Source organism: Callospermophilus lateralis, chromosome 1 (genome assembly GCF_048772815.1).
Source record: "Callospermophilus lateralis isolate mCalLat2 chromosome 1, mCalLat2.hap1, whole genome shotgun sequence".
NCBI classification, from domain to species: Eukaryota; Metazoa; Chordata; class Mammalia; order Rodentia; family Sciuridae; genus Callospermophilus; species Callospermophilus lateralis.
The window spans coordinates 200179393-200206838 of NC_135305.1; the positions used below are offsets into that span (position 1 = coordinate 200179393).

Here is a 27446-nt window from a genome sequence, read left to right on the forward strand (position 1 = left end):
TCCCAGTCAAGGAACATAAATAAGGATGAACAGTCTTGTTTGGGAACAACCGGGGACAGGTCCAGATGACTGGCTAGTTGAGGTTTCTTGTGTGTCCTAAATAACATTTCAAAAACTTTTAATTTTTAAATTTGTTTTAATTTATTATACATGACAGTAGAATGCATTTATGCACTTTGATATACATAGATGGGATATTTCTCATTTTTCTGAGTGTACATGTTGTAGAATCATATTGGTCATGCAATCACATATATACATACAGTAATAATGTCTGTTTCATTCTATCTTTCCTATCTCCACATCCCCTCTCCTCCCTTCACTTCCCTCTACCTAATCTAAGGTAATGCTATTCTCCCCTAGTGCCCCATCCCACCCCGCCTTATTGGGAATTAGCATTGCATATTAGAGAAAACATTCAGCCTTTGTTTTTTGGGATTAGCTTAGTTTGCTTAGCATGGTATTCTCTACCTCCATCCATTTACTGGCAAATGCCATAATTTCACTCTTCTTTAAAGCTGAGTAATATTCCGTTGAATGTATATGCTACATTTTCTTTATCCATTCATCTCTTGAGGGACACCTAGATTTGTTCCATAGTTTAGATACTGTTAATTGAGCTGCTATAAACATTGACATGGCTGCATTACTGTAGTATGCCGATTTTAATTCCTATAATAAACTGAGGATTGGGATAACTGGGTCAAATGGTGGTTCCATTCCAAGTTTTCTGAGAAGGCAGGACCATTTAATATCATATTTACCCATGAGAAAGATGAGATATTTTTGTTCTTTAAATTTTTTAATTAAAACTCAATTAATCTTAAATTTGTACAAAGCTTCTATTTAATGGCAAGTTAGAAAAAACAAAGGCATACCCAAATAGAGGAGGGAGAAATGAGAAGGAGATATGATAAATGATTCTATTCTTTTATTACCTATTTTTAGGGATTCCAGAAATGTAATGATAGTTCAAAATATTCTGCTATGATTCTGTTATCAGTTTCCTGGGATCATAAAATGGCACATGCACAGACTTAATTTGTCTGAGCCTGGCGAGGAGGAGGAAAACTATGGTGAGATTGTATCTGATATCCTATAAAAGTAGGTAGCCCCATCCTGAGCCTTGGTGGTCAGTGGCAATTAGTTGAATCCCGATATGACAGATGCAAGTGCTCTGGGGAACAAAGCAAAGAAGGGTATCCGTTTGCCAATGTTCCACCCTTTCCTACAAATAAGAGCCTAGCACCCACCTTTCTTTTTGAATTAGAACCTCATGTTATCTGGTAAACACAGAAGCTCTAGGTAACAGATATAGTAACTAGTATCTATTAAGAAGTCTAATAAAGTTTCATGGGTAGCTATGATACCCCTTCTTCTGAACATAAAAGATGTTTGAAATATCCAAGGTTAAAAAGGAAGGAAGATTTGAAAAGAAAAGCAACCAAGTTATAAGACATAAACACCAAAAGGAAGTAATGGCAGAACAAAATAACAGCAAAAGCTTCAGGTAAATTAGTAACCTGTTTATACATATATTGTACATTCAATACACCTGCAGGATCTATTGAATAAAGCTGCCTTTCGTGGGAGGGGTGGTCTCAATTTACCAAGGCCTTTTTATTGGATGAACGTCCATTTCAGTTCATGTGCAACTCGGCAAACGTCTTTGTGAGTATCCACTCTGTTCCACGCACCGGCTAAAGACTGGACATGCTGAGATGAAGGAGGGTGACCTCATTCCCAGAGTTCAGTCCAGTTGTTGGGGAACTCTGTTAGCCAACGAATGCCATTTGATGCATTAGATGTCACCCCAGAAGGATAAGGCAGTGGGGACAGGAGGAGTGAGGCATCTCCTGGGGTGTCAGGGAAAGATGAGCTTCCAGAGAAAGAAATTTGACTATGACTTCGAGAGAGAAAAAAAAAAGTGCCTGTGGGGGTCAAGAAAGGTGAGGACAGAAAAAGAATGTCCATTGGATCTGATAGCATGGTGGTCCTTAGCGACTCTGAATGGAATGGCAAAAGGAGAACAGGCTAGACCAAAGAAAGAGCAAGTTTTGATGATTTTTGCCGGAATTTTAATGGCTTTGTTTTATTATAGGTTTAGGGGGAGCTGCTTTCTTTGCTTGCTGAGCTGCAAATCATTCAGAGCAAGGGTCCCGGTTCAGTTAACCCAAAGCTGAGCAAATATAGACCCACTGTGGTTTGAGTAACTTGGAAATGTCTTAGGGTTGGTATTTTGACTCCCCTCTGCTCCAGTCACGGTTCAGGATTTTCACACACCACCAAGGTCTAGGGGAAGCTTCTCGGCTTTCTGGACACCCTCTTTGGGCTCGTGAAGCAGCAGGCCTGCCCTGGGAAGGTCAGGATCCTTTTTGTAAAAGGAGCCAACTCTGTGTGGAGCCCAGAGAGCCCGTTCTCTGCCCTTCCCCTCCTGTGGGCTCACACAGCGGAGCAGATGCTTTCCTCTAGCTCCCAGCTTCCAAGTGGCTTCGCTTCATCCAGACTGCACAGCTATTCAGGACCCAGTTCTTAAAATCCTAGGGATCCTGGGGTGATCTTGAGCTCAGGCCCTGAATCTGTCATAAAATGTAATGGACAGTATATTTTTAACTGCTGAGACTGGGGCATTCCTCTAACCCATGAAGACTGAAGCAACATGTTTCTTTGTGTACTTATTAAGTGTATTATGAAGCATTTCAGAGATCACAGGATGGTCCCTTTCATCATCCTTTACTATTTAAAGTTCTTAGCCATTTCTGTGCATTGCATGGATTCCTATAACAGTTGAGAGATCCCTTCTCAGAAGAATATTTTTAAATGCATGCGATAGAACTATTTCAAAGAAATCCAATTATATTGAAATGCAGTTATGGGAATGTTTTTTAAAAACCACAACTTGTGATGTACTAATCTACCTGCTTTTTAGTAATGCATTACATAGTGATATCTGAAAATTTAAAGAACTTATGCAACAATCTTTCAAAATATCTAGAACAGTAATATGATGTGAAAATATTGAAGATTTTATTGATGACTGAGTCTTAGAACTTTCTAGGGCTTCTGTGGTTTGCTGCTTAAATTTGTGGTGGAAGAAAATATTAAATTTTGATTATGTATTAATAAAAACCTAGGGCTGTGATTGTAGCTCAGTGGTAGAGCACTTGCTTAACATGTGTGAGGCACCGAGTTCGATCCTCAGCACCACATAAAAATAAATAAAATAGAGGTATTGTGTCCATCTGCTGCTGGAAAAAATTTTAAAGTTGTAATTTCTTGGGGATGTGACTCAAGTGGTAGCGTGCTCGCTAGCATGCGTGAGGCACTGGGTTTGATTCTCAGCACCATGTAAAAATAAAAAATAAAGATATTGTGTTCACCTAAAACTAAAAATGAATATTTAAAACAACGCTTGTAATTTCTTTCTCCATTTAGGTTCACAGACTCCCTGAGGTTACTGACCTCTGCTTGAGGATATAATTTTGGTTCAATGTAATAGAACAGTATATCATTTATGTGACCTGTAGTAATAGACCAAGCTTTAGGGTTGAGGAGCTCATTAAAAACGTTGCAGATGGTCCTCGCCCTTTCCTTCTTCCTTCCTTTCCTTCACCAGGGATTGAAGGATTGAACCCAAGGGCATTCAACCACTGAGCCACATCCCCAGCCCTTTTTATTTTGAGACAGGGTCTCACTAGGTTGCTTATGACCTCTCTAAGCTGCTGAGGCTGGCTTCAAACCTGCCGTCCTCTTGCCTCACCCTCCTGAGCTACTGGGATTACAGGCATGTGCCACCATGCCCAGCCCTGGTCCTTTTGTATCAAATCTTTGTATTTCATCAACAACAGTACCTCATACACACACCAAGAATCTATGGTGTTGGTGAGGGATGCTGTCAGAGGGAGGGCCACAGAATAAAGCAGGGGAAAGTTGAGTAGACATGTGGCCTCAGGAAGAGTCTAGCCTCAGTCTATCCCATGGAGGAACTCTGAAATAGAGCTCATCCTACCCAGTGATGTGGGTGGTGGGCTGTTACCCCACTGTATCCCCCAGTTAGAAGAGTGAGGCATGAGTTTATTTTCTATGTTACTTCAAGAAATGACAAACTTTGCAACTTGAAACAACACATGCTTATTGTCTCAGAGCTTCTATGGATCAGGAGTCTGGGTGTTGCTAGTCCCTTGCTCAGGGTCTCACAAGGCTGAAATCCAGGTGTTGGGCCGGGGTCTTGGCTGAAGTCGGGGGTTGTCTTCCAGGCCCCTTTGGTTATTGGTGGAATTCAGCTCCTTACAGCTGTGGAGCACATGGTGAGTGGCTTCTTTTAAGGTCATCAGGAGGCTGTCTACTGCTTCCAGTCACCAAGGGGCCACCCACATAGGCTCACCAGAATATCTCCCATATTATTAACTCAATTCAGCTGATTCAGGACTTTAATTCCATCTACAAACTCTCTTTACCTTTGCCAAATGATGTAACATAATCACAGCAGTGACATCCACCAACATCCGGTCCTTCCTACCCTCAAGGGGAGGGGATTATACAGGGGCAAGGGACTTTGGAGTCATCTTTGAACTCTCCCTGTCACAGGGCATCTCTTTGAAGGCTTACTCTAGAGATGGTACCTACCTTCCCAGGGCAGTTCTAAGGTGTGAGATGTTGACGGCCAAAGCTCTTAGCAGCTAGGAATAGGTACGCCAGCTGATCAAGGGCCTTTGTCCAGGGCACTGACAGTGGCTGCTGTATATGGGAATCTCCTGACATCTGTGACTTTCAAAATAGAGGTCTGACCCAGCTGTACCACCTTGGTATTTATTCTAAGGAATTAAAGTCATCACACTACAGTAACACATGTATACCCATGTTTATAGTCGCATAGTTCACAATAGCCAAACTATGGAACCAACTTAGGTGTCCATCAGTGGATTAATGGATAAAGAAAATGTGGTAAATGTACACAATGGAGTTTTATTCAGCCATAAAGGAAAATGAAATTGTCACTTACAGGAGAGTGGATGGAACTCGAGTGCATTATGTTAAGTGAAATAAGCCAAACCCAGAACGTCAAGGGTCACATGGATCATGTGGAAGCTACAGAGGAAAAAGGAAAAGAAAGGTGGGGGGCTCTCATGAAAATTGAAGGGAGATCAGTAGAATAGAGGAAAGAGACCACAGCGAGAGATAGAAGAGAAAGGGAAAAATACTGGGGAATGATATTGGCCAAATAATATTGTTACATTGTGTGCATGTATAAATACATAACAAATCCCCCCCATTACATACAACTATAATGCACCGATCAAATATGGGGGAAATGGACTTAGTTTATTACCTGTGTAAATCACACAACACTGAGTCCAGAATGCAGTAGACATGCGGTACACTATTATCTCAGGCCTATTGCCCCTCTCCCCCACAATAGAGGTCTGAGCAGATGTGGAATGAGCTGCCTTCAGAATCTGATCAAACCACTTTGATCTTAGAGTGTGGTGGTGGTAGAGATGGGCATGAGGACCGGTCATTATGTGATACATGACACACTCAATGCTGGGTGTGCAGGCCGCAGTCTGAACAGGAGGAATTTGTCTCCTGCAGACCAGCGTCTCTTAGGAGCTGTCCGGGCCTGACTGGTTCATTTTCGAGACCATTTGCAGCCATCTTTAGCCATGCTTCCTTCCTGAGAAGAGGCTGGGGTTCACAGGGCAGAGGGGGCATCCCTCTCCTCTTTGATTCAAAGACCTCCCTGGCTGCAGCTGCCTCCTCAGATCCCTGCTGCATTCTTGGTGTCCTTTAGAGTCTAGGAGCGCACTCTCTCTCCCCCTACCTCCAACCGTTCATATTTTATCTATATATTGTGAGTGTGTTTTGTTGCCACAGTTTTGGGTAACATTAGGTTGCTGCCTAGAAGCAGAACCTGAGAGAGGGATTGAAGTTCACACAGGTGTGTGTGTGTGTGTGTGGTCTCAGAAGGAGAACCAGGGAAGCCAGAGAGGGGAAGGAGAAGGAGCTGAGTAAGAACTAGCTTTTGGCTGGAGATGAGCCTCATGCTAACCCCAGAAAGCTCTGGAAAACAGATTGTACCTCAGAGTTGTCCCAGTTGAGGTGTGGGGTCCTTTCTGTGCCCCTATGCAGCCAGTCAGGCTTGGGGGTGGCCCTGTGGGAAGGAGTGAGGAATATAACCCTAGGTGAGATGACTCTCACTTGACCAAGGACAGTCCCCTGCACAGGGGGTGTGGCCTGCTGATGACTACGAGCATGCATCTGGAGTGCATGCAGCTGGACTGCGCGCACCCTGTAAAGAGCCTGTCCTTACTCTCTTCCACCTCTGTCATTCCTTCGGGTTGCCTCTGGCGTTCTTTCCTTAAGGGTAACAAAAAATTCATGGTTATCTTCATTGCCATAGGATGAAAGGCCAGCTCCTTCCTCTGAGGCCCTGAGACCTGCTGTTCCTTGCTTTCCCTTCGTCTCTCCCAACCTCTCTGCCCTCCACCTTGTGGTCTTGCCTGGCTGCCTCTTCTCAGGTAGAGGTGGTGGTGATCAGGAGGATGCAGTCCCTAGTTTCCCCAGGGTGCCTGGAGCTCTCCAAGGTGCTTGATGAGTAGCTTAGTGTGTCTGATCTTCAAAGCAATTAGGCAAGGTTGATTCTGACAACCCACTTTACATCTCAGAAAACAGGTTTGGGGAGGAAGCGAGGTGACCAAGATCCCACAGCTTGGGTCTCCTTCAGACCAAGCACCATCTGATTTCAAAGTCCTCGCTTTCCCTATTATCATGCTTCCCCCATTCCTTGGGACTGTCCATTAGGCGTCCATATTGTCTTCAGTAACTGCTGCCATGGCCCTCATTCCCATTCCCCTGTCAACCTGCTGAACTTTCAGTTCTCCTTGCAGGGATACCTGCTCTCCAAGACCTCGATACTCCCACATCCATTCCCCCTCTGGGTCAGGTGCGATTCCTCCCTCATCCGGTCCCCACAGTTCTTGCTTGGGCTCCTTCTCATCTGCATTTCTGTTCTTCACTCTCATCTCTCCCTGCTTGCATCCTCTCTGCTTCCCTGTGCCTTGTGTGGTGCCAGGAAGAAGGCACACAGCAGCCAAGTGTTGGCAGAAGGCCACCCGTGAATGTTTCTCATGGATGGTCACTGCCTTATCTGCCCCTCACACTGCTCAGCCACTCCACACACCTGTCATTCCCAGCCCTGCCTTTTGCTCTGTGTCCCGGACACTGCTGCTGCATTCCACCCTTTCAGATAGGAACATGCTCCATATTGTCCAGGAGATGGGAGCTCAAGGCAGAGCTGAGATCCTGTTCCCACAGCCACAGTCTGCCCTACCCCCCAAAAAACAAACAAACAAACAAAAAAACCACAGAAGCAAACCATTTTCCAAATATCCAGTTAGATGTTGATTTATTTTCAAAGAGTCTAAATCATTGGTGGGGTTTTTGAATTACATAGTCCGGTAGAATAATTTATGTAAATATGTTAATCAGAGAGCTTTCTTACCCTTACTGAGCACTAATGCTTGCCAAAGGGTCATATGTGTTAGACTGATGATATCCGTTAATGTAATATGGTATTGCATATAAATTAATGTGGCCATAATTAAAATGTCTAAACTCAATGAGAAACTTTCAGAAACCAGATATACTGATTTGCTTACTAGAGTTGGTTGAATTCAACTGGATTTGGAGCTCTCTCTGTCTAGCCAGTGTTTATAACTGAACTCATCTGAAGACAAAGCTTTGTCGCCTTTGCCCAGCATAAATCCTGTGTTGGAAAACTATTGTAGTCAGCGGTGCCTTTCATAAAGTTTTCTGTAAGATTATTTCTAGAATTTTTTTCCCTGGGTTTTCATTTGTCAGTTTTTTTTTTTAATTCATTGTAAAACCACAGTGGGTCTCAACTTATTTTCTTATGGGATGAAAAAATAGGTCCTGCTGCATGCACAGCTCATCATAAGAATTCCTTTAGCAATTCGGCAGTTTTGACAAATTTTCTTATGAAGTCATTTTTAAAATTACAGTAAAGATAATAATAGCCACCGCTTACTTCTCATCTATGTTATGATCGTCACTGTGCTAGGTATATTATGTAATCATGTAAGTTTCTCAGGTTCATTTTCTATTCTTCTCCACTTGGACCTGGATATTTCCTATTGGCGCACCCTTTTAGGTCACAGGTCCTCTCTTCTGCTTTCCGGTCTCCAGTTAAACTCTCTTGCCTTCTCAGAACTTGGGCCTCTGCCTTCGGCTTGGTATCTTGGTCTTGTGGCCCTGTGGGCTGCTTGTTCTCATGGGCTGCTGTGGAATTACCCAGTGCCTGGTGGAGAAATGTGGCATCAACCTTGGCCTCACCTCAGTATGCTTGTTTTTCTCCATGACTTGTCCTCTGGAATCCAGAGCTCTAAGTGCCATCGCCACAGAGTCCCAAGACTACCTGAAGCTGAGCTCAGAAGCCCAGACCCTGGACCTCTTGGCCATTCCGTCGTGTTCAGCTTCATCCCACACTGCTTGCTCCCAGATCTGGAGACTCACCAGCGGTTGGGGCCACCTCTATGTTCTGTCCTTTTTTGGGGGGACCCTGAACTCTGAAGTCCTGGCTGTCTTGATGGTTCCTTGATACTTTTAAATAAGGGTGCACGTTTGCATGTTCATCATTTCCAGTGGCCACTGGGAGGATCCATCTTTAGTAAGTCCTTGTATTTCTGGAAGTGCGAAATTCTCAGTTTGCTTTTAAAAGAATCTTGGAGTGTATGAGAATTTTAAAATAGCCCCTGACATACAAGTGCCATTCTAATTACAGCCATGAGTCACTGAATGAGGAGGATGTTCTGAGAAAGGCCTGAGTAGGAGATTTGCCACCCTGTAGCACAGGAGAGTGTAGTTACACAAAGACAGTTGGAAGGTCACTGGCGGTACAGTCTTGTGGGGCCACTGTTGAACATGTGGTCTGTGGAGGGACCTGATCATACTGATGAAGGAAAGGGCATCTAGTGTGTGAAGATTTCTCATTTCCAGGAGTCTGCAAGGTCATCCTAGTGGGGTTGGATACAGAGCAATAGGACACAGGCTGGAGGGGACAAAAGGATCACAAGTTTTGGGGGGAAAAAATGGTGTGGCCTCTTTTAAAAAAAAAAAAAAAACACTTAGAGGATTTTCCCCAACGCAGTTATCTGGCTTAATGCTAACTGCTTATTTGCTGACCTTCTGTGTTATTTGCAAATTTAAAGTGAGGCCAGCTCTTCCTGTTTTCATTTCACTGTCATTGCTGGTGAGCTGGGGAAGAGAAGAGCCCTTCATTTCTCAGTGGGGAAAAGCAGCTGTGGAGCAGGTTGCTAAGTCCCACGGCCAGGCAGCGGTGCCACAGGCTGCAGGTCCAGCTTGCCTAGAGTCATAGAGCCAGGGGTGCAACCCAGTCACCTGGGTATTTCTCCCAATCAGCTGCACCTGCCTGCCTTTGGCCAGGTAGCCAGGTCCCCTTTTCTCTATCCCATTGATTCAGACCCTCATTACCTTTTCCCATTGGTAGACTCCTCCCTTGCCTCCTCTCCTGTACCCTACCACCATCAGCTCACTTCCATGCTGCAGCTAGAAGGATCTTTCTAGAACATAGCCGCTGTCACCATGTTAACCCCCTCCCCCATCCTCCAGAACTTGACGATGACGTTCACACAGCTTTCCAGGCTGCCTTGGATCTGGTTTGGGCCTGAGCCTCCTCTCCACTCTGGCTGGCCAGCCTGACCTTCCCACCTCTGGGAGTCATATATAGTCCGCCAGACACCTAGTGCCCTCTGTCCACTGCTGTGCCAGCTGGGCCTCCTGCCCGCTCTCTGGCTGCCCTCCTGTCTTCTAACTTAGCCCAGGGGAACCTCCTCTGGGAAACCTGCCAGCGCAGTATGAACCAGGTGTCCTTGCTTTGTGTCCCCAAAGCCACCTCTGCCCTGCTGCCTGTGCTCTGCACTGTCACTGCGTGCCTGTGTCCCCTGTGACCAGTAATTCCCAGAAGGTCTTTCATGTCTGACTCCCCGTGGCCCAGCACATTGCCTGGCATAAAGTAAGCACCCAATAAATTCCAAATGGAGTGTATGTTAAGTTCCCTATAAAACCTTAGCCACTGCCAGTTCTGCTTCCAGTCTGGGTGTTCTTCTCCATGGGGGCTCCTGCAATGTTCAAAGCGAGAGACTCCTGTAGATTTTTAACAGGAAGAGGTAGATTCTGACCTTCCCATTGGTCAGAACATGTTCACCTTCAGAAGTTTCAGTTCGTAGTAAAAGTGACTTTAAGTAGTAAAATTTCGGTAACGGTGGTCTGTGCCAGAGCCCTAGGCCTCTCCCCAGCCTGAGGAGCTCTTCCACTTAATTGCTGAGCAGAGGGAATCTGTGCTTCCAAAAATGACCAGGAAACCACTAAATGGGGCCGCTACTTTTCCTCCACAGCTCTAAGAAAACAAGCCCAGTCCAGGAAGGAGAGGCTGTGCTTCTGGGGGTGTCAGCCCATTTCTAAGTGCTTCACCCTCCTCTGTCCCCACCCATAGCTCCGCGGGGTTTGACTTCCTGTCTGCTCCATGGAATAGGAAGCTGTTTTTCCAATTTCTTAATTAAGACAGGTTCATCCTGTCATTTCCAGAGAGCAGCGTCCACGCCCCTAGATGTCAAAATACTCACCCAAAATAAGATAGGCCCTGGGTAAAGGTTCCCTCCCCATCAGCCACGGCTTGAAGGACTGCATGTTTGAAAACTGCCCGTTTTCTAGTTCTTTGTCATTCATTCACCTTCAGCCTAGAGTGTGTGACACATTCCCTTCCCTCTTTGCTCAATATGCTCTTAAGCAAATAAGTCATTTTTTAGAGTTATTCAGGAACTGAAAGTGGTTGGAATGCTTTTTTAAAAATAGTATTTAATGGACAAGGAAGGTCTTTTGGCTTGCGGTTCTAAGAGTAAGTCTGCTTCTACCACTTAACTCGCTTTGGGATGGAGGGAATTTATTTATCGTACCTCAGTTACCGTCTCTGTAAAATGGAGACAGTAATCTACCAGCTCAGGGGCTGTGAGGATTCAGTCAAATGTCTAGGAGAAAGGGCTTAGACCAGTCCCTGAAATACAGCTAGGAACGGGGAAATGTGAAGTGATCGCAGTCCCCCACTGCCATCTTTCCATCCTCCCTGAGAACAACAGTGTAGTACCGCTGTGCTGCATCCCCAGCCCAGAGCTCACGTACTTTGACATGAATAACTAAAATGCTAAAACTTGAGACAGGCTTAAAGAAAGATAATTTACTTATAAACATGTTAGGATTGCATTCGTTCATTCTTCTCCATATCACCCAGCATCTTCAAGGTCTGGTAAGCAGAGCCAGCAGGCAGGAAGGTGCTGGAGAGTGAGTGTGTGACTCACTCCTGGAAAGGATGAGAATCTAAAATCTGCTCCTAGAATCTGGAGTTCCTGAGAATATTCTGGAAAGAGTTAATCCAAAGCTGCCTCTATCACCCTCCTAGAGAGGTCCCCTGTGCTATTTATGCAAATGCTTTGTTGAGCACAGATACAATCATCTGTTAGTCACTCAGCAATCCACTCCTGAAGTCATCTGTGCCCCTCTGCCCCGTCCCTCACAGCTACGGAGCCATGGGCCCAGCCACATCTGCACCCCCCAACTCACGCTGTCCTGGTCTCTATGCTCCCTTCTCCCCTCCTGGGCTGCTGTAAGAGATTTCTAATCTACCAGCCCGCATCCCTGAGCATGTTCTTCTCAACACTGAGCCCAAGGAAGTCTGAGGAAACACAGGGTTCCATGGCCCAGTAAACCCGGGGGCCATACCTGCTTCTCAGAGGCAAGTGCAATAAAAACAATGAGTGAGGCAGAGTCGAATCCTCTTTAACTTCATTTAACTTGGTGGAAGAGGAAAGAACACAAGGCCAGAAGTCAGACTTTTATCCCTGATAACTGACTTGGGGTGGAGGTACACTGGTGTCTGAGTCCCCTGCCCTAACAACAAATCCATAATCTCAATGCAAAAGAGCCTCCATCATCCCAGTGCCACAAATGCAGAGGGTTAGCTGTAGAGTGCCAGTGCTTTCCCACCTAGGAATTTCTGGAAGATGAGTAAAGTAATGTCCTTCACATGCCCAAGAGGAGATGATTTAGCACCACGAAAGGTGGATCAAACCCCCCGCCCCGCATTTTCAGAGTGGGGCAAGATGATAACTGCAGAGGCTGGGCTAACCTCATCTGAAAAACCAAAGTTATCAGACTTGACCTCACAAGGGTGGCTGTGAGGATCCTGTGAGTCAATTCTTGTGAAAGCCCTATGTGAACAGGAATCTCCGTGGCTGTCGGTGGGGACCCGTGGTTAACCTGCCTGTTTGTTTGTCCTTGCAGCGGAGGGTGCAGGACGTCATCAGCCCCATAGTGTTCGAAGCCGCCTACAGCCTCGGAGCACATGTGACTGGCGAGGAGGAGAGGGAGCTGCCGGCTTTGACTCCAGTTCTGCGCTGGAAGAAGGGACAAAAGATTGCCCAAAAGAATCAGGTCAGACCCTGAAAGCCCACAGAAATGACCCAGAATAATGGCCAGGGCACACCCCCTCGCTGGGCTTCCCTTTCAGATCTGCAAAATGATACACCAGCTGTTTCGAGACTGTTGGCAGAGTTTAGATGGGTATACAGTAGGTACTCTATGAATGTTTTACTGGTGGGGGAGGGAATGCAGTAAAGAAGAAGCAAGAATTGCATCTTACTGTAATGGTGGCAGAGTTAAACATGCCTGACCCACATGCCCCTGAAGCCAGAGCCCCCTACAAATGCCGGTGGGGACCTGACCTGTTCCATGCTCATCAGATTCTGGGATGGGTTGCTCTGTGGAGGAGCTTTGAAGTGACATTGGAGGCAGGGCACCTGAACTAGAGGTGAGCCTGGGAACTGATTCAGTCTGCCGTGAGCCATCAGTGAGATGGGCCCCACAGAGATCGGTACAAGGAAACATGCAAGGAATGTGTGATCTGAAATGTGCTCTAAATCTTTCCTTAAAACACAAACTCACCATGGTCCGAGACCCTGGGCAGGATCAGAAAAACTGTTTTAGGGAGGGGTAATCCAATCCTCTGGGCAGGGCAGGGGCAGAGCCTTTCAGAACCACCTGCCTTTGCAGTTCTTTAGATTGCCCTGAACAGAGGGGGGAACTGCAGAACAGTGACCCCTGTCTTGCAGATTTGAGTGGCAAATGGAAGCTCAGGGAGACCCAGGAGCGTAAATGACACCTGAGAATTATCCTCCTCTGAGGCGATGATGCTGGCACCTTTTGTACCCTGTATGAGTCAGTGTTGGCTGGCCCTGGGGGTGGGGTGGAAGGAGAGTGCAGCCCTCTTTGGACTCCCAGCTGAGGACAGTTCTCTGTGGAATGATGTGCAGGTGACCATTGGTGCCTCCACTCATGTCCACTGGAGAAGGGCCTGCAGTGGTCAGTGCCTGCTGCACACACAGGCACCCTGGGCACTACTACCTTTTGAGACTGGTCTTAAACATCAGGATGGGGTCCCTGTTCCCTGGTGTTGAAGATCAAACACCCAAGAAACATTGAGGCAAGAGCAAAATGTTTGATTTAAAGGATAGAACAGAGAGAGAGACTCCTCTGGAGAGGAGGCGTCCCGATCTGGTGCCCAAGGGAGTGGGGGTGTCTTGCCCCTTTTATAAAATGCAGGCTTCCTTTCTTCTCATGACCCCCCCTCCCATCCTGCCTACATGGTAACCAAAAGTCCAGCAAGAGAGCCATCCAGGGGGTAATTGGGCTTGTGTTGGAAAATGTGATCCTTTCCCTCCCCCAGAGGCTGTTAGGTGACCGGGGACTGCTACCTACCTACCTCCTTTTTTTGATAATCAGCTCCCTGTCTTTTGTGGGGTGGGGAGGGGGAAAATAGGACCCAATCCTGACTTTCAAGACTGGTCTCACTTTCATGCTGCTGCTTTTGACTTAAAGCATAAGTGCCATGAGAGGGCGGCCTGCAGGTCCTTCTGGTCACTGACGCTTGGAACAGGCTCCGGTAGAATAAGGGGAGAAATGAAAGGACTGAAGGTACCAGATGGGGCAGAGGGGAGGGCTGGCCTTCGCGTGCAGCATGAAGGAGGCGGGGAGGAGAGGAGAGGGAGAAGACCCCTGGGAATTATAGCTTTATGTCCTTCTCCGATGTTGAAATGGGAGGAAGAGGCCAGGCTGGAGACCTAGTAAATCAGAATATTATGATAACTCCAGGAAGGTGTTTCCTCGTGCTAGGATCACTGTGCTTTCAAAAGCAGAATCTTGCTGACCTGATAGACATTCCTATATGTGTTATAGAAATGGTCTAAGCAGGGGGTACAGGACTCATTTTAAAACTCTGTATCTCTGAACTGACCCAATGAGGTAGCTGCCTGCGCAGTTCAGTGTCTCTCAAGCCTGGGGCACAGTTTCTACCATGAACCCGACTCTTTAATTTTTTTTTTTTAAAGTATTTTTTAGTTGTTGATGAACCTTTATTTATTTGTATGTGGTGCTGGGAATCGAGTGTTAGGCAAGCGCGCTACCACCGAGTCACAACCCCAGCGCCCTGAACCCAATTCTTGTTCCTATACATTCAAACAGGGCACAAAAGTGGATCTTCTCTAGTGAAGAGCATCTTAGAACCTTTAGTGGACATTTTAGATCAAACCTTTACTGACATTTTGAATCAAGCAGCCTAATCAAAGCCAGAAATCCGGGGATAGATTAGTATCGAAATACTGTTCTTGGGCTGGAGTTGTAGCTCAGTGGTACAGCGCTTGCCTAGCACGTGTGAGGCACTGGGTTTGATTCTCAGCACCACATAAAAATAAATACTTGCATCGTGTCCATCTACAACTAAAAATATAACATATATACAAACATGTATTTTTAAATACTGTTCTTAGTCATTTTGAGTTCAAGATGACTGACCAAGCACAAATGTCTCTGTGCCTCCTGAGACTCCACTGCAAGAATTATAGAGAAGTCAATTGGAACAGGGAGAACTCTGGGGAAGAGGAATCAGCTCAGGTTGATTTTCTGGAGTAAGTGGAAGGTGGAAGAGTGTCCGTTGGTGAATTTGAACCATGCACGGAGGGGTGGGGTTCCTTCATGTGGAACTGGAAAAGCTGCAGCCGTAGCCGGGCCAGCAGCTGCAGAGGGGACAGGAGAGAGAACAGGACTGAAAATGGGGTCAGGGGAGGAGTGTTACCTGGAGATTGGTATGTGGAGGAGTGATCCACTTCTGTACCCCTTCTGCATGCTGCAGACCAGCAGGCAGCATGCAGGTCATTCACTCACCAGCTGGCTGAAGAGTTGAACACACTGCTTGAGACGTGAGCATGAGCTGACTCCAGGAGGAAAGCCTCACCCCTGGCATCTGAAGTCTCCAAGGGAGTTAGCTTTCCCTCGATCCACCTACCCAAGCACACCCCTGGGCTTCCCAATCAGCCCTTTACCTTATTCTTGAATATGAATGGACAACCAAAGAAAACAGATTGGAAGGAAGGTGATGCATGAAAAGAAAGATCAGTATAAATCTAAAGAAAGAGCATGATTGACTTAGAAAAAACCAGATTATTCAGGGAATAAAAGAAACCATAAAAATTTAAAAGAAATCCTAAATTCTATGCAGTGAACACAAAGATTTAAGAATATATCGTATTCATTGGTAAATGGGAGGGATCCTATTTCTTTTTCTGTTTTGATGGTTCTTGCTTGTATGAACCCAGGGCCTTGTTCATGCTAGGCAGGGGCTCTACCACTGAGCTACATCCCCAAACCTCTATTTCTTTTTTCTTTTGATACCAGGGTTTGAACCCAGAGGCACTTAACTACTGAGCTACATCCCCAGCCCTTTTTGTTTTTTATAGTGAGAAAGGGCCTTGCTAAGTAGCTTATGGCCTCACTGAGGCTGGCTTTGAATTTGTGATCCTCCTGCCTTAGCCTCCCGAGTTGATGGGACTATAGGCCTGCACCAGCATGCACAGCCTCTATTTCCTTTTCAAAAGAAGAATCCGAGAACAAGGAAATAACTCCAGAGCCAAATATTCAGTGAAAGGATTAGAAGACAATGGTAAGAAATCTCAGAACAACCAAAAGGATAAATCTCTAAAACTCCACGTCCAAGTGATGAGAAAACCAGAAAAAGTGAATGATAGAAACAAAAGAAAAAAGAAATTACAAGAGATAAAATGGAATAAAATTTCCTAGGCTTAAAGAGAAATAATTTTTTTTAAAAAGGAAATTTAAGGGCCCATTGATTTATAAGTAAGGTAAACAAAATTATTTACACATATAAGGAAAAATAAAAACTCCTAGAAAAATAGAGAGATGATCAATGTATCATGGTTCAAGTATCAAGCAAGTTAAAATGTGGGATTTTTTTGTTTTAAATGAATTTTTAATTTTAATTATAAAGTAGAATGCATTTTGAGACATCATACATAAGTGGAATATAATTTCTCATTCTTCTGGTTGTACATGATGTAGTTATACAGGTTGTGTAATCAAGTGTGTACATAGGGTAATAGTGTCCGATTCATTCTTCTATCATTCCTACCCCCATGTCCCCTCCCCTCCCTTCACTCCCCTCTGTCTAATCCAAAGTACCTCTCTTCGTCCCTCGCTACCCCCCTTATGGTGAATTAACCTCAGCCTTTGGTTCTTCAGGATTGGCTTATTTCATTTAGCATGATTCTCGAGTTCCATCAAAATGTGGGATTTTGAATGAGTAGAAGAGTATGAGGAAGAAAAGGACCTTTGTAGCAGAACATTCTCCCATAAGTAGTAATCAGATCTTCCTGGACTGTACCTTTGTCTCCGTAGAGAAGGGTATGTAACCATGACAGCTGTCTTGTCTCTGCTGTGAAAAAATAATAGGTAACCATCACAACATTAGCACTGTGGGTTATCAGTCTTTACAGTCGAGCTAAAATCAGAGCTGTGGTGATAGCATAAAATGCAGATGTCATCAAATTCAAGTGTATAGAGATAAAAGAAGAATGACAGATGTTCTCTTAATACCTTAATCGTTGAAATGGGTGAGTCAAGAGATACGGTAAAACTTGATGAAATGAGAAATAGCTGTCTATTACTGCAGAGGTCACCAGGAGAGCATCGCTTCTTAAAGTGTGGTCCCTGAACCAGCAGCTGCAGCCTCTCATGGGATCTTGTGTGTTGAGAAAGGAACATTTGGGGCCAACCCAGTCCCCACCCCGAAAAAAAAAACACCCAGAAACTCCTGGGGTGGGTCCCACAGTCTGTGGGAGCATGCTGACCTGGGGTTCTGATTCAGCCAACGTGGCAATCAAGAAGCTGAAGGGAGGGATTTGCCTGTCACATCAGGAGGGAGGGGGAGAGCCCTTATGTCCCTGAGACCAGTTCTTATCTTTCGTGGTGGGAATTCCGTGAGAGCATCTTCATCTGGTAAACCAAGGGACCATCCTGTCAGCGTGTTTTCTAGAGACGTGGAAACAATCAACAAAAGAAACACAGACGTGCGATAGTAGTTTCCCCTGAGAAGAGGGCACAGTTATGGGAGGTATGCGGCCGGGGGCTATTTTTTTTTTTAAACCATGTAATTCCTCTTGAAATTTAAAGATAAAAAAATATATATATTGTTGCTGGATTGGGAATATTGTCCAGGAGCCCGAGAAGTGTTCTGAGAGAGCAATTCTTGCTTGTTCTGCTTTTCCTAATTAAAAAAAAAAAAAAAAAAGAGGGGGGAGGGGATAGTTTAATGATATTCTTCCATGATTCCTCCATGTGTCTTCCAGATGTTGGCTCAGTTTAAGGGGCAGAGCAGTTGAGAGCTAGGCCCACTCCAGGAAGCAGAGCTGATTTTTAATGAGAACTCAAGAGCCAGCTGCACCCCAAATAGAAGTTGAATCCCTCCTCTTTGTTCCATTTCTGTTTCTACTCCCCTCCCCCAGGCTAGGCCATCATTATTGGTCACCTAGACCAGGTCACTTCCCTGCTTAACCCCCTCCAATGGCTTTTCCTCTTTGTAAGGTCCACAAGACTACTCAATGGGGCCCTTACCTCTCCAGAATTGTCTAGTGCCATCCATTACAGTACTTCAAACTTACCAAGCCCTTTCCTGTCTCAGGACCTTTGTACATGCCAACAGTGTTTCTCTAAAGCTCCTCATCCTGCTTTTAAAAAATTTCCTTCTTTCTTTTTATTTATATATGATAGTGGAATGCATTACAATTCTTATTACACATATATATAGCACAATTTTTCATTTTTTTAATGACCAATTTTTCATGTTTTAGGTTTTCAACCTAAATCTGACCTCCTCGCAGAGCCATCTCTCATCTATCCTGTATTCCTTGACCTAGCTGCCTATTTCATTCCTTCATGACACCAATTACAGTTTATTCTCTCATCCACTTGCTTTTCTGTGTCCTTCTCTAGAACGGAAGGCCAGTGAGAGCAGAGGTCTACTTTACCTTATTGGCCATTGATCCCTAATATCTTGTCTGGCTTATGATAGTGCTTAATAAATATAAAGCCCTTCTGAAAGAATATAAGGTTAGGCCATTCTTCAAAGTTTGGACATCAGAGTTTCTTCACTGACAGATTCAACAAAGCTCTATTGTTTTTAAAAAAAAAAAAAAAAGAAAGAAAGAAAGAAAGAAAAAAAGTTCTCCATGATCCCCCTGGGAATTTACCATGGACCAGAGACGGTGATGAGGTCTTTCGTTGACTTAAAACACAGTACGTGTGTGCACAAGAGCCTGCTTTTCAAAAACAAAATGAAACCTGTATGACTGGTGACATTGGTTGGGAATCCCCACTTGGTTATCTCTCAAATGAAAAAAATCAAGGTGTTTTACCCTAATGTTAATTTTTAACCGTGTTGAAGGCATAAGCTTTGGGTCTTCATTGTGCTAGAAATTAGCGTTGGTTCCTCCCACCTCAGGCCCCTCAGGGCCTCAGTGTGCATGAATATAGCCACATGCCTGTGAAAACCCACTTTTTGCACAGCCTGGACATTAAATAATACTTTCCCAACTGAGGTGCCCGGCTGGCTTAAAATGCCATTATGTACAACTCCAAGGCTTATTTTCCTTAGCAGATACAAATGTCTCTGCAGAAGGACTGGAAAACTGAGGGGTTGAAAGGGAAGACAAGAGAAGAGTAACTCCAGACATCAGAACCAGAGAGGATCCCAAGACCACTCAGCCTGGAGTTCCCCAGATTGCACACTTGGGAGCCAGGGAGCAGTTTGGATGCACCAAGAAAGGAAGGAGGAGAGGAAGGGATGTTAGAGGAGGAAGTTCCTACCCGGCATCCCCGTTTCAACTAGATCATCCTACTTTTATAGGCATCTGCTTCTGGGCCAATACTTCTTTCTAGAAGGGCACTATGGTGCAGCAGGTGTGAAAACCATCTCATTTGAAGTATGAGTGAGAAAAACACAAGTAGACCAACTTTCTTGGTGAACTAGAGAAGTCTGGCTGTGTGTCTATGCCATAAGGCCTCTTCTCCAAGGTTAATCCCAAGGGCAAAGGAGAGAGGGGGCTTCTACTGTCAAAGGCTGGGCTGTGTCCTGAAGTGACCTGTTAAATTTGCAAAAAAAATTTTTAGTGTTATATTGTATCTTTACAATTTATGGAGAAAATGTCTCCTGCTCTTCTGGGAGTCTTTTTAGAAGAAAATAGTGGGTTTTCCCAAACTCTTCAAGCCTGCTGGTTTTCTTCTGTATTGTCTGGTCTTACTGAAACTTTGCCTGAGAGCACGTAGCGGTGGATATGTGAATGATCCAGGGAACACATCCAGTAATCAGTCTCTGGCTGGGCCACAAACATTAGAACCTCTTTTTTCATCTTCTGGGATGTTTTAGGAGTCAAATGTAAGGCCCTTGTTCTCGGCAGTTTACTGGGCCCATACTAGGAGGTGTCCTTCCAGGGGGGTGAGAGAGGCCTGACTGGGTCCTCTCCAGTTTGGGAGCCATCTTTCTCACCCCAAGTTGCCTGCTCACATCTGGCTGAGCAGTTTCTTGAAACAGAGCAAATGTACATAGTTTTTCCTTCTCTCTGATGGCACCAGTCCCTTTATTTGAACTTGTTCTCTTTTTTAAAAAAAAATATTTTTTTTAGTTGTCAATGGATCTTTATTTTTATTTGCTTGTTTATTTATATGTGGTGCTGAGATCCAACCCAGGGCCTCACACGTGCCAGGCAAGTGCTCTAACACTGAGCCACAAACCCAGCCCCTTGTTCACTTTCTCTTTTTTTCCTTTTTGTGAATTATTAATAGCAACTTTAAAAAAAAAAAAAAAAAAAAAACAGAACACAAAAGGATGAAAATCGTGGAGGAAAATTTTCATCTCCTGAGGCAGAAGTTCCCTAGAAGAAAGTTTATGGTTGATATTAAAAGTTGGGTGTTGTAGAGGGATGTGAAATATGGTCCGTAAAAGGCCATCCAATCCCAGGCGGATCTCAGAAGGGCACTATGCTGGGAGTTGAAAGTGGATTAGACTTCTTTCTTGGTTCATTTTCTGTTCCTAGGTCAAAATATCTGAGACTGGGTAATTTATTTAAAAAAAAAAAAAAAAAAGGTTTATTTGACATATAGCTCCGGAGGTGGGGAAATCCAGGAGCATAACTCTGGCATCTGCTTTGAATCTCAAGAGGGCCTTCTTGCGTATCATAGCATACTGGAGGCATCACGTGGTAAGATAAAGCAAAATGTGGGTCTTTTAAAAAGCCACTAATGCCATGAGGAGGTCCCCATTCTCGTGACTTCATCTAATGCTAATTACCTCCCAAAGGTACCTACTGCAGATGCCATTAACACATGACTTAGGGGATTAAGTTTTGGTGTTGATCAACTTTGTTACTAAAACAAGTACCCAAGATAAATCAACTTAAACAGAGAAAAGGTTTATTTTGGCTCACAATTTTGGAGTGTTGGTCCATAACCTGTTAACCTGTTACTTTGAATCCGTGGTGGCATCGGACATCATGGGGGAGAGCTCAGGAAGGGGAGACTCATTCACTCCATGACTGGGAGCGAGAAGTAGGAAGGGACTGAGGTCCCAATATCTCCTTCAAGGGCACACCCCCAGTGACCTAACCTCCTCCTGCTAGGCCCCCTCCTGGCCTTCCAATAGTGTATGGGCTGGGGACCAAGCCTTTAATGGCTGGGCCTTTGAGGGACATTTGTCCAAACCACAGTAGTTGGTAGCATCTAGCCTGAGCGGTCAGCTCCCCTGCAGTTATCACGGAGGATGACCTGGATCATTTAAAGATGTCATTGCCCAATGTTCAGAGCCGTGGAATAAGCCAGAAGATGCCAAGACAGGGAAACTCCTCACCTCCAGTGTCCACACGGGCATGACGCCAAATTGGTGCCGTGCTTGTGTTTAGAGGGAGACCCACAGAGCACTTTCTGCTCCCATGATCACAAACCCTAAGAGACAATCTGTACAGACCTTGGGATAGAAGGCTTTTCACAGCTTTGATTTCACAAAGTTGCTGGGGTTTCCTTTACTCTCGAGGACATGATATTCTGCATGGCTGGTTTCACATACCAGGCCAGGAGCCTTTTCCTTCCTTCAGCTGGGCGCAGGCTGAAGGAGAGCTGAAATTCCTGGGACCGCCCTACGTTCTTACCATGTGCCACGTGAAGGGTGGTGCTGGGTTCTGGAAAAAGGAACAGAATCCGGAGGGAGGAACCTCTTACACTCAGGTCATGGCAGTTATACAAAAAGGTTTTTGAGTTCTGGGCTGGGTCATGAGGGTTGCAGGCATGAACTCCCCGTGGCTGGGCTTCTAGGAACTCTTGCAGGACTAGGGGAGCACCAGCTCAGAGGTGTCACTGGGGACATCCAGGCAGAGTGCCACACTCCAGGGCAGAGACCTTCTGTGAAGTCACATTGCTCAGCAGGAAGTGTCTTTGCTCATTTCAGCTTAAAATAGCCTTCCCAGGGAGTCCCCTGGGGTGGGATTTGAACAGCACTTATCCCCCACCTAGTCTAATTCTCCTTTTCTCAAGGCTTCGCCTGGGGCTTGGTTGCCATGGCAACCCTATAAACAAGCATCCAATCCATGTGGATAATTATGTGTGTGTGTGTGTTTTTTAAACAAATATAACCAAATCCATAAAACCAGTTGTCCTCTGAAGGTGACGGCGGGAAGTGAGAATCCCCCTTCCTGTTAGGTCAGAAGGGCGGACTTTCTAGTAAGGATTTGAGTAGAAGAAACGCGTCCCCTAAGGCCTGAGCACCTGGATGACTTCCTGTCTGAAGTCGCCCTCACCCAGGAGCAGATTCTGAGTTGCCAGACCCGGCATCAAACGTCCCCAAGGCTGCCCTGGCCTTGGTGGTATTGTGAGAAAGGCCCACTGCAGCCTTGGGCTCTGGCTCAGAGGGAAATGGACTTAGGTTGGATTTTTTTTCTGGCCCAAAGGGAGCCAAGGAACCAGGATTCAGTGAACTATTGACCCCCAGGCCACATTCAGGCTACCTAATTTTCTAAACAAAGTTTCGTGGGAGTATGTTCTTGACCATCCCCTTTATGTATCATCCTTTTTTTTTTTTTTTTTCCTGTTCAGAAGAATTGTAGCCCCTGGTTTGACTTTGTGTCTGTGTGGCTGGGGCTTGAGCCCAGGGACACTCTATCCCTGACCTATAGCCCCAGTCCTTTTTAAAATTTTTATCTTTGAGGCAGGGTCTTAAGTTGTCCAGCCTGGCCTGAAACTTGTGATCCTCCCGTCTCAGTCTCCTAAGTGGCTGAGATTGTAGGTGTGCACCACCACACCCCGCTTTACTATCTGACTCTCTGGCGCCAAAGCTTGCCAACCCTGTTCTAAAGCAAGTAGAAAAAGGATTTGGTGAGAAACTAGAGGACTTTCCAAAAGAAAACTGTATTCTCCTGGGACACCCAAGGTGAAGAGCAGGCGAGGAAGGAGCCCCCATGTAAATCCAGTCTGTGAGGCTGAGGAGGCTGCTGGGTGGCCATTCCTTGGCTCTTGGAGGCCCGAGGCAGGAAGCAGCCGCTCTCCCTAGAGGTTTCAGCCTCCTGCCCCCAGGGAGGGTTGGGACATGATGGAGTCTGAGACCTTTAGGCATGTCCTGGAAAAGCTGCTTTCAGGGATGCCAACAGCTGGCTTTTGCCAACCTGCAGGTAGAGGCTGGAGGGGACAGCAGAGAGAGACGGCTTCCAAGCAGGACTGGGATTTGTCTGATAGAGGCGGCCAAGCCTGTGTTGGCCTAGAAGACCAGGGGGGATGTGGTAAAAGCAGATGGAGGAGGTTTTTGGAGGTCCAGCTTGCAGCTGTTGGGATTGTTCACCAGAGGAAAATCAGGAGGGTGGCCCCTTGGCTTCATGGAGAAGCTGGACTCTTTGTACTTTGCACAAAAGAAAAGTCGTTTCTACTTGTTCCTGGAAAACATGCTGTCGTCTAGTATTTTGAGAGTGCTCGTGCCTGCACTCCTGCCTCAGAGACAGGTTTCTCAGCTCCTTAGGAATAGCTTGGCCTTTTGCCTAGAGACTAATTCAGACCCGGGCACAGGATTTGAGTTTCAGCCTTGGCGCCTCCGGTGCATGGCACAGGTCTCTTGATTCCCCGGGTATCTTGCATTCTACCCTCAAAACAATTGCATTCCCAGCCTTGCCTGAGCCAGAGCTTAGATTGTACAGCTTACTTTTGTCTGTAGTGTTGCCCTAGTTAAGGAAAGCTTATAGGCGGGTGGAGTGTTCATTCTAGAACACTCCATGAATGGATTGTTAAATCTATGGCTGCATAACAAACCACTCAGGAATTTCTTTTCTCGTGTCTGTGCATATTTAAGGTGCACAGAGTCATGTTTTAATAAACATATCCATAGTGAAATGATGACTACGGTGCAGAAACATATCTGTTTCCTCTCTAGTTACTCCCCCCTACCCCAACCCCTACTTGTGGGAAGAGCACTTGGAATCTACTCTCTTGGCAAATTTCCAGTATACAATACAATGTTATTAACTAGAATGGTCATGCTGTACCTTAGAATAAGTCTTTAGACTTATCCAATATAACTATGTACCTTTGACCAACATCACCCCATTCCCTTCCCTCATCCCTCACCCTTGGTAACCAACAAAATTGTGTTCTCTGTTTCTGGTTCTTGAGCTTTTTTAGAGTGCACACATAAGTGAGAACATGCAGTACTTTTCTTTCTGTAGTCTGGCTTATTTCACTTTGCATAATATCCTGCAGGTCCCTTTATGTTGTCCAAAATGTTAGGATCTCCTTTTTTTATTTGATATTCATTTTTTAGTTATAGGTGGACACAATGTCTTTATTTTTATGTGGTGCTGAGGATTGAACCCAGTGCTTCACACATGCTAGGCAAGCGCTCTACCTCTGAGCTACAACCCCAGCCCAGGATCTCCTTTTTAAGACTGAATAATATTCCATGGCAGATATGCATTCCTCCACTTACAATGGTTAGACTTATGCTTTTTCTTCTTTATGATGGTGTGAAAGTGTGCCCACATAACCATTCTGTTTTTATTTTCTCCACGTTTGGTATGGTATTCAGTAAGTTACTTAAGATGTTCAACACTTCATTATATAATAGGTTTCATGTTAGATGATTTTGTCCAACTGGAGGCTAATGTAAGTGTTCTGGGCGTGTTTAAGGTAGGTGAGGCTGAGCTATGATGTTTGGCAGGCTAGGTGTATGAAATGCATTTTTCACTTAAGATATTTTCATCTTAAGAGTGGATTTCAGGTTTTGGCCCCCTTAGGAGAGGAGGAACATTTGTACTTATGAAACCTCTTCATCCATTTACCTGTTGACAGATGGGTTGCTTCCTATGTTAGCAAGTGTGAATGGTGCTCTAATAAACCTGGGAGTGCAGATATCCCTAAAAGGTGCTGATTTCATTTCCTTTAGTCTTGCCGAATCATATGGTAGCTCTATTTTCAGTGTTTTGAGGAACTTTCATATCAGTTTTCATCTCAGCTGAACCCATTCATGTTCTGTCAGTCACATATAAGGGCTCCCTTTTCTCCACAGCCTCACCCGACCCTGGCGACCTCTTCTCTGACAATAGCCATCCTATGGCAAGGTGGTTTTGATTTGCATTTCCACAGTGTGGCTTTTCCAGCAGAAACCTTGCAGAACAGAAAGGTGTGGAGTGACATACTCAAAGTTGGAGGAAAGAAAATGCCAACCCAGAATTCTTTATCTAGAAAACCTGCCCTTCAGCAGTGAGGGGGGTGTACAGACTTCTTTTGCCCCTAGGCCTGCTTCACCAGAAAGGCTTAAAGGGGTTCAAGTTGAAATGAAAGGTCTCTAAGCAGCAATAAGAGAAATGAGGAGATAGGAAACTTGTTGGCAAAGGCAGATATGGACAGAAACATAACATCATACCACTGTAGAAGGGTGAGACCATCACCTGAAATTCTATGGTAGCCGTTAAAAGATAAAAGGAACTAAAAATTGTGCTAGTTGTGGTAAATTGGGGCATCCACAGCATATGATGTAGGGGAAACTCGGAGTTCCTTTGTATAGGTGAAGCTCTCAGCTTCTAACAGACGGTCAGAAGAGACCTTATTACAGAAGATACTTTATGTAAGCCCATTGGTAACTACAAATACACATAGAAGTTACCAAAAAAAAAAAAAAAAAAAAAAGGTGGGGGGATAACATGGATGAAAACAGCGAGAGAGAAAAAGGTGCCACAAGAACTATAAGGCATACAGGAAAAAAACTACCAAAATGACAGGAATTCCTTCCTTTATTTATTTATTTATTTATTTATTTATTTTGTATTAGAGATTGAACCTAAGCCTGCTTTACCACTGAGCCATATCTCCCGTCCTTTTTATTTTGAGACACAGTCTCACTGTGTTGCTGAGACTGGCCTCAAACTTGCAATCCTCTTGCCTCAGCCCCTTGAGTCACTGGGATTATAGGCATGCACCACCATGCCCAGCCTAGAAAACCCTTCCATATTCCATATTCATACTTACTTTAAATGTAAATTGGCTAAACTCCTCAATAAAAGGCTGCGTGGTGACTGAATGGATTAAACACACATACACACATGTACACACGTGTATGTCCAATGTGTGCTGTCTACAAGAGGCTCACTCACTTTAGATTCAGGGATGTACAGAGGAATGGGAGAAGAGTCCAGGCAATGATAAACCAGAGAAAGCAGGGGCAGCTTCTACTCACTCACATCAAAGTGGACTTGCAGTTAAAAGCTTCTCCAGACACAAAGAAGGGATTAAAGGGTCAACAAGGAGATACAACGGTTATCAATATGGATGCACCCAACATCAGAATACTTGCATACCTAAAGCAAATATTGACAGATCCGAAAGGAGAACTTGACAGCGGTACAGGAATAGATTTCAGGGCCTCACTTTCAACAACGAATAAAGCATCTAGACAGAAAATCAATAAAAGGCAGAGCAGATTTGAACAATGTTTGTAGATCAGACAACCTAATGGACACATATGAAACTTTGCCCCGACAGAATACAAGTTTTCTTTTTTATTTATTTTTTATTGGTTGTTCAAAACATTGCAAAGCTCATGATATATCATCTTTCATACATTTGACTCAATTGGGTTATGAACTCCCATTTTTACCCCAAATACAAATTGCAGTATCACATCGGTTACACACACACATTTTTACATAATGGCATATTAGTGACTGTTGAGAATACAGGTTTTCCAAGTGCACAAGGAACACTTTCAGGGTGGAACAGGTGTTGGGTCACAAAACAAATCTTAACAAATTTCCTAAGCACAAGGGAATGAGCAAGAAATTGGTTAACAGGAAAAAAAAAAAAAGGAAAATTGTGAATTGGTAATTTGGTAGGACTCATCTTTGCTCCACCAGGTGCCTGTCAGGACCCCTGAGGGTCCCACTTCCTTGATGGCTCACTGGGCCTTCGAGCTGAGGGATTGCCTATTCTCTCCATATGAGCCTCTCCGGGCCAGCTGGGCTTTCTCTGCGCAGAGTAGCCAAGCTCCAAGAAAAAAGCCCCAAGTGAAAGAGGTGAAAGCTCTATTGCTTTTTATGGCTGAGCCTTGGAAGTCACATAACGTTATTTCCACCGTAACCACAGATCCTCCCCATGGCAGGTGAAGGAAGCATTAGATTCTGCCTCTCCGTGATGGGGTTGTCAAAGTCACACTGGGAAGTGTCGTTTTGGGACGTGGAAAGCACAGTCGTCTGTAGAGACATGGAGTCACATCTGCTCTTCATCTCCATTGCCCTTTCTCGTCCCTATCACCCAGGAGGCCCCGGTGGTGTTCACTTATATGGAGTGAGGAAATTGCAAGGCCAGTCCAGGGCACGGCTGGCACGAGAGCCAGGATGACAGAGATGGGGAGGGCAGGGCCCGGAACTCGCAGCCTGAATGTCACAGGAGGGGTTTAGGTGACATCTTCCGCTTCAGTTCTCACCTGCTTCCTC

At 45.0% G+C, this 27446-nt stretch overlaps 1 protein-coding gene across 1 annotated transcript in view; it reads left to right on the top strand.

Annotated features, from left to right (window-relative positions):
• Window positions 1-27446, top strand: part of Itga9 (integrin subunit alpha 9) — a 322017-nt gene that overhangs the window by 146738 nt on the left and 147833 nt on the right. The window contains exon 16 of the mRNA XM_076843659.2: window positions 12373-12522. Coding sequence (XP_076699774.1) covers window positions 12373-12522 — 150 coding nt within the window. The remainder of the gene's footprint in view (window positions 1-12372; window positions 12523-27446) is intronic.